Source organism: Malurus melanocephalus, unplaced genomic scaffold (genome assembly GCF_030028575.1).
Source record: "Malurus melanocephalus ecotype Western Australia unplaced genomic scaffold, MMel_1.1 scaffold_269, whole genome shotgun sequence".
In the NCBI taxonomy this organism is placed as follows: domain Eukaryota; kingdom Metazoa; phylum Chordata; class Aves; order Passeriformes; family Maluridae; genus Malurus; species Malurus melanocephalus.
In genome coordinates this window covers 290,365-302,688 of record NW_026623501.1, presented here as the reverse complement: position 1 = coordinate 302,688, position 12,324 = coordinate 290,365, and the positions used below count along the sequence as shown (strand labels likewise).

General features: G+C 48.9%; 1 protein-coding gene across 1 annotated transcript in view; it reads right to left on the bottom strand.

Moving 5' to 3' along the window:
• Positions 1 to 12,324, bottom strand: part of FAT2 (FAT atypical cadherin 2) — a 54,131-nt gene that overhangs the window by 20,217 nt on the left and 21,590 nt on the right. Inside the window, exons 5-10 of the mRNA XM_057376053.1 lie at positions 11,755 to 12,066; positions 10,920 to 11,130; positions 8,516 to 8,655; positions 6,576 to 6,851; positions 5,935 to 6,145; positions 923 to 4,975 (exon numbers count right to left, since the gene is read on the bottom strand). Of these exons, the coding sequence (XP_057232036.1) occupies positions 923 to 4,975; positions 5,935 to 6,145; positions 6,576 to 6,851; positions 8,516 to 8,655; positions 10,920 to 11,130; positions 11,755 to 12,066 (5,203 nt within the window). The remainder of the gene's footprint in view (positions 1 to 922; positions 4,976 to 5,934; positions 6,146 to 6,575; positions 6,852 to 8,515; positions 8,656 to 10,919; positions 11,131 to 11,754; positions 12,067 to 12,324) is intronic.

Below are 12,324 nucleotides of genomic sequence, written 5' to 3'. Positions count from 1 at the left end.
AGATAACAGGCTGCAGCATGATTTGGCCTAATGTTTTGACCCTGAAGGGTCCTTGTTTGAGTTTGAACAAACATTTTAATTTGAAGTATCTGCTCCAGGTCTCAGAAAGACCCTTTAGGGTCAAAAAATACCATAAAATCAAGCTTCTACTTGTGCAGATGCACAACAAACATTCCAGTGTAACTTTTTTTTGTTATTTTACAGCAGTGGTTAATTTTAGTTGGCACATGTGATGTTTCCGGGATGCAAGAGTGATTTTGAGTATTTCTTGTTAGCCAAAACCTTTAGTAAGATTGACATGACAGCGTCAAATATCCCCCAGTACACAGTAACTAACTTCAGCCTTCTTATTAAGCCAGAATTCAAGTGATTTTGTAGGAAACACATTTAATACTGAAAAATTATAAATAGTTATTAAAAAAATACATACCGGCTACAGGTATATGTGTAATGTGTACACTGACTGCACTTTTGGCAGGAGAAAAAGCTGGGTCAAAGAATTTAAATGCAGATGTATGTGAGAAAAATCAACCTCTTCTGTCCTTCCAACAGATATTACAATTGCATTGTCTTAATTATTCCTCTGTTAAGAAAGCGTAAATAAATATTTCTACAGTACTCTGTAATTACTTACATGTATCTTATTTATTTATTCCCAAAGAAATAGGATGATTCAGTGGTGAGATAAGTTATTTTAATGATCATTCCACCCACTGCAGTTAGTTACTAAAGATTTGTACTCCTCAGATCCATTTAACTGARGAGTCCAGCCTGTGAGAGAGCTCAGCCTCCATCTCCTGCTTCTGAGGTCAGCACAGCACTATTTCTGTACTAATAATCTGTAAGAGAAGGTATCAAATCCTCTTCTGAAGATGAYACTCTCTTTTTGCCCACTGGCTATTTAAAGTCAGGAAAAACTCACCGGTGATGTAGCACGTGACCCTCCTGTTSTGCTCCGAGATGTCGGCGTCGATGGTGCTCAGGGTGACAACGACCTGCCCCGGCTCCGCGTTCTCAATGACAGATCCCTTGTAGAAATCGGAGGTGAACTGGGGAGCATTGTCGTTTTCATCAGAGACAGTGACCTCCACCAGYGTCTGGGATGAGAGCTGGACTTTCCTGCCGTGGTCAGTGGCCACCACRTAAAAGCGATAGATCTCCTGGTCCTCACAGTCGAGCTCTTTSAGCGTGGTGATCCACCCGCTCTCGCCGTCGATGGTGAAGAGCCCGCGGAGGTTGCTGGATTCTGCCTCCAGACTGTAGGTCACCTGCCCGTCACTGCCCATGTCCTGGTCGTTCGCTGTCACTTGAATGACYGTGGTTCCTGAAGGCATGTTCTCCATGACAAAAGCTCTGTAGGGATCTGCCTCAAAAACAGGCCTGTTGTCATTGACATCCTGCACTTGGATATTCACAGAGACCAGAGAGACCAGCTCAGTCTCCAGATGTGAGCAGTGAGCCATGACATCAACCTGGTACCACTTGGTGGTCTCATGATCCATGGGCTTTTTGACTTTCAAAGCCCCTGTGTGTTCATCCAGTGTGAAMACCTCATCCTTGTTACTTTCTGTAGTGGTTCCCTTCACCAGGCTGTATATAATGGGATCCTCTGCAAAAGCTTTCACTGACCCTATTTCTGACCCCTCTGGAAGATCCTCAGATGCAGAGAATGTATAAAGGGGTTCAGAAAACCTTGGCAATGTCACCTCCCTGGGGACAATCTGGAGGTTCACGGGAACGAGTGAGTTCCAGTGAGGGGGTCTGCCATCTTCAGCTTTCACCYTGAAGTTAAAGGCTCTGTTTTCTAAACCAATAAGGCTCTCCTTGACCTTAACAACCCCAGTGGCAGCATTGATCTCCACAAGGTCTTCTGCCACATCTTCCACGGAGTCAACAGAGTAAATGACATCTGCATTTGCACCTTCATCRGCATCATAAGCCAGTACCTGGATGACAGGGGAGCCTTTGCTGACATTGGACTGGATGGACAATGTGTACTCAGAGGCTTTGAACAGAGGTGGGTTGTCATTCTCATCTGTAAGGATTATTTTGACAGTGCAGAARGCCACCTTCCCACCCCCATCCTTGGCCATGACTTTAATGGCAATGACTCTCTCTGTGGAATTCTCCCTGTCCAGCTTTTGCAGWGTGGCAATACAGCCTTTATTGTCAATGGAGAACTTCTCATGGGCAAGTTTATTTATGATGGTGTAGTCTATGGTGCCATATGGGCCCCCGTCTGGGTCAATGGCCAGCAGCTCAATCACTTTGGTTCCTATCTCRGCATTTTCTGCCAGCTCTGCCTCGTACACATTCTGCTGAAAAGAGGGGCTGTATTTGTTGGCATTTGTGGTGTTGATATACACAGGCACAGTGCTCTTGAAAACTCCATCTGAAGCAGAAACTCTGAGATTGTAAGATGGCTCCAAGTCCTTTTTGCAGCGGTTGAACATGGATATTATCCCAGAAGTGCTGTTGATGGCAAAGTGCCTGTTGTCGTTACCCGAGAGGATCACGTACTCCAGCCGGGTGGTGTCTCCGCTGTCGGGGTCCAGCGCCTGCACTTTGACCACGATGTGCCCACACGTAGCCATTTCACTGACCTTGGCTTCATACTGAAGCTGGCTGAACTCMGGGGGGTTGTCATTGATGTCTGTCACATCTACGATCACCAGGGCATCGCTACTGAGTGGAGGCACCCCGTGATCTGCAGCTCTGACTTTCATGCGGAACTGTTGATTTGTTTCATAATCAAGCGCTTGAGCCGTTGTTATTTGCCCTGTGCTGGCATCGATATTGAAGAACTTGGCAGCATCTGAACCATCATCCACGATCTGATAGGAGACCACTTTGTTTCTGCCCGAATCCTTATCCGAGGCAAAGAGCTGGACAACAGGGGTCTGTGGTGGYAAACTCTCCGAGACAGATGCTGTGTAAATGATCTGAGAAAATATGGGGGGGTTGTCATTAATGTCCTCCACCTCCACCTCGACTCTGGCTTCTGAGAAGGACCCAAGGGCTGTGTCTGTGGCTCTAACATTGAATGMGTGTTTTGTCTCTAGCTCATAGTCCAGATGCCCTGTGACAGTAAGGACCCCRGTTTTGAAGTCGGTGTTGAAGAGTTTCAGGGAATCTTCTTCCACAATGTTGTAGATGAGGCGCAAGCCCTCAGGGCTGCGGGCCTGGATGTGGAGGATAGATGTGTATGGGGGGATGTTTTCTGGCACCTTCACTCGGTAGTACAAACTCTGGAACAGAGGGTTGGATCTGTTCCTCACACTGACCACAACCTCTTCTTCAGCACGCAGGGGAGGCTTTCCTTTGTCCTGAGCAATGACCCGGAGGTTGTATTTATTTAAAGCTTGAAAATCAAGAGGCCTCTTAAGGGAGATGTCCCCAAGGTAAGGGTCAATCCAAAAGTATTTGTAGTCCTCTGCAAATGTGTAGGTAACAGCTCCGTTATCCCCGATGTCTTTGTCTGTTGCTGACACCTGAAAAAGGACATCCCCCGGCTCTGTGCCGTCCTGTACCGAGGTGTAGTATGGCACATTCTCAAACTGYGGGGGGTTGTCATTGACATCCTCTACATAAACCCTGACTGTGGCTTGGGACACTCGTGGTGGCTTCCTGTTGTCCTTYACTTCCACAGCTACYTCGTGCACRTCTTKCATTTCACGGTCAAATTTCACGCCCTTGGTCTGAAGAACCCCAGAGGCTTGGATCATTTTGAACCTTTCCTTTTCATTCAAAAGTGAATAGGAAAGGGGTTCATTTAGCTGGTATCCTTTGACCCCAAGAATGGTTAGAGTCTTCTCATCAGTAGAGTTCTCCATCACAGTTGCCGTATATACATCTTGATCAAATTTCAAGCCKGTACCTTGTGCCTGAGTTAAATTTAGCTTAACCAGAGCAGTACTCTTATACAAGCCATCAGCAGCCCTGACTGTGAGCTCTCGGTAGCTTCTCAGGCCAGTAGTGTTCAGAACGGAGATGAGACCTGTGACTGGATGGATATGGAAAGCATTATCGAGGTTCCCTTCCACAATGCTGTAGGTCACCTCCGAATCTGCGTCTTTTGCCTGCACTGACAAGAGCTCCATCCCTGGGTGGGCAGGCAGCAAGACAGAAATGTCATAAGTGTCCTTGAGAAAGACTGGAGGTGAATCATTGACGTCCTTAACGYGGATTGTGACCTTGGCAGGCTTGGATGCGAACAAGCTGGGACTTCCACTGTCGTGCACGTGTACACTGAAGTGGAAAACCGGGGTGAGCTCATAGTCTATATCAGCACGACTGGTCAGCGTGCCTGTGCTGGGGTCCACTGTGAAATATTTCAGTGCCTCCGGCTCCAAAATCTCATAGACCAGCAGAGCATTGGAGTCCTGATCAGCATCTGTTGCACAGGTCACGAGGGGAGCGTTGCTTTCATCCAGAACCATGCTTTGGGATGGGGCGTTCTCCATGATCCAGCCAACGAAGGAAGGCTTAACGAACACAGGCACGTTGTCATTCTCATCTATGACATAGATGAGCACCACYGCGTCCATAAATGCCCCGGCCATGTTGGTGCCACGAACTTTCAACTGGTAAAAGGACACCTGCTCAAAATCTAAGCTCTTCTGAGTGGAAATAAGGCCYGACTGATAGTTCATGGAGAACACTCCATCTCCATTTCCATCTTTTATTTCATAGCTGACTGGTGACAAGCTTRTGGCTGAAACCTGGATTAGAGGAGACCCAACAGGAGTGGATTCACTGATCTCTGTGATGTATTCAGACTCTGGAAACCTCGGAGGGGTCCGATCCGAGGGTCTAATGCGGACATGTACCGTGGCAGAATCTTTRAGCTGAGGAAACCCCTGATCTTCTGCCTTTACAATGAGAGTAAATCGCTCCTGCCTGGATGGGTCCAGTTTCTGGGCAACTGTAATAATTCCAGAATACGGGTCGATGCTAAAGAAGCCTTCCCCATTACCTGCAAGAAGAGAAATTACTGAGTAAAGGACGCAGGTACCTTATTGGTCTTGATTTTCTGCACCTCTTTTCCATAGATTCTCCTGATTTCAGACCTAATTAACATCTGTTTCTTTTACTGGGAGAAATTAATTCATTTCTAAATAATTTTAATTATAAGAACAATGAAGCCATTGAGATCTGTGAGCTAACATTTGAATCAATGAAAATGTAAATTGGAGATAAACACCCTTCTAATTTAAGCATATTTAGTGGTGGCAGAGCATRTGCTTGAAGCTTTTGCCTCGTGTGCAGAACATGGTAGCACAGACAGTACTAGTTCCTTCAAGCCCTGTCATGCTTGTAATTACCAATACTTCAGGAGCAATTAAATTCCTCAGTCCTTGATCTAAATTGCAGTGAGAAAGATGGAGCAAAGGATGTCTTGTCTCCTGTGAAGAATTTACAGGCTAAATAGGCCGTGTGGCACAGACATAAATACTTAAGTTTTAACCTTTATAGTGAATGATAAAATATTTGCCCACTGAGCATGAATGACTCAAAACCACCAGCAGCCAATGCTGAGAGGGTTCTCACCATTCCTTGAGGATTTGTTTCTTGGTAGTAATAGTGCAATGATGATGACTATGGTGGGAATTGGAGCACTTTTGCCTAACAACTGAATTGTTCCCATGGACAAGAGCAGATTTTATATTGTTCTGACTTGTCCAGCTACGTTTTTTCTTAGACCAGTGACTCAACATTAAGCTGTCTTCTTCAGAAAGGATGTTAATATTCCATAATATGGAAACTACCTACTCACTCTAGAATTTTTCTGGGTAGGAAGAAAATCACATTTTAGAACTGTGCAGCCAGCTGCTCTTTGCAACACCTAGGGAGAGCTGGTCAAGTGGCCACCAGTCAGAGCACAGAAATGCAGGCATGATCATAACCTAAACTGTCTTGTTGATTGGCTCTCACCTGCCTGAAGGGAGTAGCGGATTTCAGCGTTAGCTCCCTGGTCCTGATCAAGGGCTCTGACTTGTATAACCTCTGTGCCCACCACGGCTGAGTCCAGCACTTCTGCTTCGTAATGGATGCTGCCGAACTGGGGAGGGTGAAGGTTGCAGTTCTCCACGTGGATGGTGACTCGGACAAAGTTCCGCTTGATGGGGACCTCCTGGTCTCGTACCTGAACAGCAGAGAGAAAGAACAGGGACAGTCACACTTGGGGACAAGCCAGTCTTGCCAGCACCATCTCCCAGGTAACTCATCAGCACTCTTACASAGGGGGGTGTTTTGCAATGGTACCAACCCCTYGGCTGGAAATGAGCCTGGAAGCTTYAGCACCAAAGCTTAGCCTTGAATTTGAAACCAAACATTAACYATTATTCACTGTGTTTTCTTTTATAGGAATCCAGTGGCCCTCCAAAGAAGGTGGTTAGAGGAACGTAGGGTGTTAACTACATTCAGCCATATTGTAAAGGCTACYACCCTGCTTTCCTCTTCCCTATTGTTGTAGACAAATCCTCCCCTAAGGACTAAAACCACTTTTAATTTCTCCTGTGACCCATTTATCCCAGCCAAGCCGGTGGACTCAGCARGGTTGGGTTAGGACTCACCATCACTGTGAGGGTGTGCTGAGGCATGGGCTGGGAACTGAAGCCTTCTGCTGTGGTGAGGGCTCCACTGCTTGGATCCAGCTGGAAAAGCCTCGTGCTTTTGGGGTCCACRCTGCCATGGATGGTGTAGATGAGCCCCTTTCCTTTGTCCTTGTCTGTYGCACTGACTCGAAGGATTTCTCTCCCTGAGGGGGTATCTTCAGGAATCCTCACCTCGTAATGGCTCTCCAGAAACTGGGGACGGTGCTGGTTGATGTCAATCACGTGGATAAATGCCTGTGGRGCAGACAGCACAATGAGRGCAGCAACTGGACAYGCAGCAATGTAAAATCTCAGCTRCTGATCCTKCCTGRGCACTGACAYACTCTGAGTCCCGTCACCATCACAGTTTTCCAACTCTTGGAGCTTTGCCATCTGTGATGACTGGGAGCCCTTTTGTACTYCTCCCCAAGGAACTCCTGCTGTGCCTTCCCTTTGTGTTTTTCAGTTTGCTTCCTCTCCTTTTTTAAAATCTCTCCAATCTGGCAATGCCTTCACAGTGAACGTGCCTGTACTTGGCACACGGGGAAACAGTCACAGCCTGCCATGGAAAGCAGCAGCAGCTCAGCCGTGCTGCCAGCTTTGCTGGCTGGGGCYTCCACAGCAACCCCCACTCTTCACTCACCAGAAGGCTGACAGAAGGGAATGTTTGGTAAAAGAAGGGAGGAACTGGACTATGTCAAGAGCAGTAAGTACATGGAGAAGCAAAATTTCTGTTCTAAACTTTTTAGCCAATTCTTCCCCTCTGCACTGAACAGCAACCCCTGGGAATCCTGAATCCTGTGAAATCACTGCATCCTTCTGTGTGGTCCCCTACCCTGGCTGTCCTCACCCTCCTCCTGATGTGCTTCCTGCATCTCAGGAAGTCCCAACCAAGTGTAATAATTTGCTTCCTTTAGCAAACCTGAGCWTGCCATGGGGGTTTTGCACGAGCAGGTTTCTTGACATCTGCTAGTGGCCTTGAGTGCCAAAATAAACGCAGGGATGAGATGGGAGGTGGCAGGGAATGCACACCAGGCGAGGTGGGGCTTTGTTTGTTTATTTGGTGCAATACTTGAAGATAGTTGAGACAAGTGGCCATCCGTTAGCATTTTAGCATCACGTGTCACAGGAATGGTGGAGTTCCTCACTCATCATCCCCGCAGCCAATTTCCCACGATAAGCGTCACTGACAGGTGACTCACGTTCTAGGTTTTCCTGTGCAGAGAGGGCTGGATTTCTGGCTGCTCTAYATGTGTGGAGAATGACTAGTGAAAGATCAAGGCCTGAACACCTCTGCGCAGGGAAGGTAAAGATGGGCGAATCTCATCGTTTCAGCTGGGGTTCAAGGACATGCCTAAGAGCAAAGTGCCCCCTTATACCAGCACTTACTTTATCTGGGGCAACTCAGAGCACACAACATCTCTGCAGCTGCCCCACTCACTGCCCAGGCCTGACCTCATTTCTTGCAGATGCATTTTCACTGGCTGTACCTGGGCTAGCATGTCCCAGGAACACCCCTTGATGTGGGAACACGGACCCAAACCTGACCTGTGTACATATTTCCCTAATGTTGACACGTTGTCCCAGATGTGCTGTAATTCAGCCCAAACGGCTGATGCCAAGCTGAGGTCTGGGTGTGTGTGAACTGTCCTCCAGCCTGGCTGGTGGTGTTGTGTCCAGGGTGCTGTCTGGGATCAACAAAAGGCCCGGGCTGTCCTAGACTCATTATGTTTCCAACTTAAAAACAACCTTAGCTTGGTATTTGCAAAGTCTTGGGCTGCTGAGTGGTGTAAGATCGCAGTGTAAGGAGATTCCTACACCTGGCAGCTGATCCAGAGCTCAGCAGACTCARAAGAAAGGTTCCCTTTAGCATATGCTCCCTCTAGACGTGATCTCCACTAAAAAACACAAAACATTACCTGGGTTTTGATCGTACTGGAGCCATCAGTGACTTCTACTGTCAGGTTGTAGCTTGACTTCTTCCTTGCATCCAGAAGTCTCGCAATCACCATGCTGCCTGTACTCTTTTCAATGTCAAAATCCATGTCATCGTCACCACCTGGGACAAGGGAGAGATGGAAAAGGGAACAGGAGGGCAATTACAGTCAGCTGGACCTGGGATAGTGCCACAGGTAAGGTTTCTCCCAAATCTGGAAACTCTAAACAATGTCCAAATCTGGAAACTCCAAACAATGTGGAATAGAGAGATGCACACAGGAGATAGGGAGGACAAGGAGAAGCTGGACAAAGAGAAAGTCACAGATGGTGACAAAGGAGAGTGGAATGGAAGGTGGGGGGAATTAGAGAAAATGAGGAGGAGGAGAGAAGGGGAAAGGATGCATTTATGCATGTGATGTCCTGGCTAGATTGGCAACAGGAACATTTGAGCATTGATTTGTTTGCTGAAGGTTTCCAGCCATGCAGCATCGCTGGCTTAGCACAGATCAGGGACCTGCTGGGCTGAGCATGGCTCTGGCTGGCTTCTGATCCAAGGTCACACCGTAGGCAATCAGCAATGGTCCTCGTCACCACGGCTGGGAGCCTGTGAGCTACCTGCATTCCCAAACTCCAACAGTTGGGCRGGCAGACGGTGCTTGCAGGGTGTGCAGAGCCTGTTGCCTCCAACCCAGATGGCCGAGAATGGCCAGGAACAGCAGGGCTGAGCAGCTCAGCAGCACAAGGCTGTCCCTCACCCCACTGCTGCTCAGCCCTGGCATGGCTGCTCCTTTCTCATGCCTCACTTGTTGGGCCCCTCTTGCACATTAAACCCTGCAGTGCTGTTCTCAGATATGGAGAGGTTAAAACAGTTTTCTGTGATTTATCCCAGGTCCCAGCTTCTTCCTTCCTGGCTACTGGATGCTCTGGATTTGGTTTATTGTATTACCAGCCTGGTAAAATCTTTGCTGGTTGTAAAATTATGCATCCTGCCTTGCTGGAGGAATGCAGTGCTCACCAGCCATCTGGACCACTGCTTTCCTGCTGGGAAGGAGACAGAAAAGCAGAGACAGAGGGAGAGAGACCCATGGATGGTTTTCCCTGAGAAAACAGAGAAGAGCTCTCTTTGCACAGTGTCAAACAGGAAAAAAAGGAGCCCAGGAAAGGAAAGAGATTAAGAAATATGTTGGTTTGTCAGAGTTTTTGCAGACTCCATCAACCCCAGTGACAGAGCCTTTGTGGTCTGGGAAAGGGGAAACTTCGAATGAGGTACTGAAGGCTCCTGGATCTCTGCACCACTCTCCTGGTTGCCAGCTACCATGATGCTTTCCTTCCCTTGCAAGAAAAAGAAAATCCTGTCCTTTTCCACCAGGATAGAAACCAAGAGAGCCTCGAGCATCACTTGGGGCTCTAGGAACTGGGAAAGATGAGGTCAAGCTCTGCTCCAGCACTGAGCAGGGAAATGATGGGATAACATTGAGGARCACCCCGTTAATCCTGTAAACTCGAGCAGGCCCTGCTGATGCTGGATAAACCTTTCACTGATATTGTCTTGCTCCTTGCAGTCTTGCATCTCTTGCTGCTTAATTGTATTTACACACCATTATCCTTGCCCTAACACCTTCAGGGGAAAAGCTATTCACTGGCCCAATTAGGGCTTTGTCTGACAAGGGCAGGCCCTGCAGGCAGTGCCAAGGGAAGGCTGTGCAAGGCAGATTGGGGCACCACTTCAAAACCAAATTACATGAGCACAATTGGCCCTCGTAGGAAGGACCAGTTCTGCACACRCTGCCTGCAGAGTCCCCTGGGGTGACAGCCCACGTCCCCTCTGAACYTTGTGTCTTAGAGGAGGCCCTAGAGTTCCACATTCTATGTCTACCCCATCCCTGGGATGTGGTGAGGTGGAAGGGAGAGCCCCACAAGTTGGGACAGACCAGGTCTTTGAGGAATGCTTCCTTCTCAGTTCYCTGCTCAAGACCAAACAAGGAGGGAGATACGGGGGGAGTCTGTGACACCCAGCCACACACCTGGATCCTTGCAGGCACTTCTAGCAAAACCAACAGTGTCACTCGATTCCCAGAAGGAGCTGGCACCGGCATGCCCTGCCTCTCGTGCGACATCGGAGAACACCTCAAACACGGGCAAGTTCCAGAATGTCATTAAAAAAAGCRTGTTAGGTAATTGCACTTGGCACGGGAGGCCTTGGACAGGCAGCTTTGTCTAATGGCTGTTTAAACCTTCTGGTGCCTGTGAGAAAGCTGTCCCCGTAGCTCACCTACACCTAAAGCAAACAACTTCATTAGCTCAGGCATGCGAGCACTGAAAGCCAAGGGAGCCGGAGCGAGCGCTCCCAGACACCGCTGCCCTGCTCTGATTTCTGTGTCTCACCTGTGATATTAAACCACACTTGGCTGGGGCCCATCTCGATGCTGATCACTCCCACCATGTGGTTCACGGGGTCTGTCTCCATCACGGCAAAGTTGAAGTGGGGTTCATCGAAAGCCAGCGGTTCCGAGGAAGGGCCGGGCCGGGCGACCCAGCTGATGTGGAGTCTGACGTGGGAGGAGAGCGGGGGGCTGCCACCGTCTGTGGCCTTGACCTGCCAAAAAAGGCATGTGCAGTCAGGGAGAAGGCTGAGTTTGCTCATGGGAACCCCGTGGAAAGGTCCTTCTCCCACCCACAGGAGTTTCAGCTCCCAGTGTGCCCAAAATCCCACTGAACAAATCTTGAGCCAGTGGTCCACGTCTGGCCCCTTCCAAGGCAGAGCTGTGCAACCCAAATTCCTCTTTACCATCGAGTAAAGATGCCAAGCTCTATCCACAGCAGASAGCTGGATCACAAGCCTTGTAAGGACCCACAGATTGTGAGAGGGCTTTGAGCCKACACCAAAACCCCCATGGTGTGATCAAACAGAGGGAGGGTGGAACCCACAGAATGCTCAGGTTTGGGTCCACATCCACATGGAATCATGGATCTCTGTATTCCTCTCTGAGGGTTAATTTTAAATTTACCACCCATTTTTAACAGCTTCTTACCTTCTGCATTTCCTATCACTCCCCCCTAATTTCTCTCTTGAGTAAYGCATTTGCCTTACTCAAGCTCTCCTCCCAGTGCTGCATTTTCTCCATCTYTTTCTTTCTTTAATCTTTTCTGCACCCTTTTCTCTCTTTCCCTCTCCTCCCATCTGTTCCCATGGTCTCTCTCCATTCCCCTCCCCTCTCACCGTGAGTATGTTGTACTCAGAGGCAGGAAAAGCCTTCCTGGAGGAGACTGTGCCAGTTGTGGGGTTGATGGTGAATATCCCCTCCTCCTCCTCCTCGATGGTGTAGGTGATSTGGCTGTTCTGGCCCTGGTCACGGTCGGAAGCGATCAGCCTGTAGACGGGCAGGGGCGTCTCCGAGGCCTCTCTCTCGGGGAGCTGTACCATGAAGAGCTTGTGGGGGAAACTGGGAGGGCTGTCATTGGCATCCAGGACTTGTATCACCACTCTGCTGGTGGATTTGAGCACTGGCTCTCCGTTGTCAGAGACAGCCACCTGTCAACAAGCAAAGGAAGGGGTGACAGGGCCCTCAGATGTGACCTGGAGTGTGATCAGCCAGCCTCCATCCTGATGGGCAGTGACTCAAACAGGGTTTTGTGTGGGTCAGCATTTGCATCTCAGCATTTCCAAAGGCACTGCTCCCCTCTGCCAGGCCAAGCCTGGTGGCTGTAGCTGGCACTGGGCAGGGCTTGTCCAGCCTGCAGGGTTCCTGCTGGCAGCTGCTCTGGACACCGGGTCAGGCTGGTCATTTGG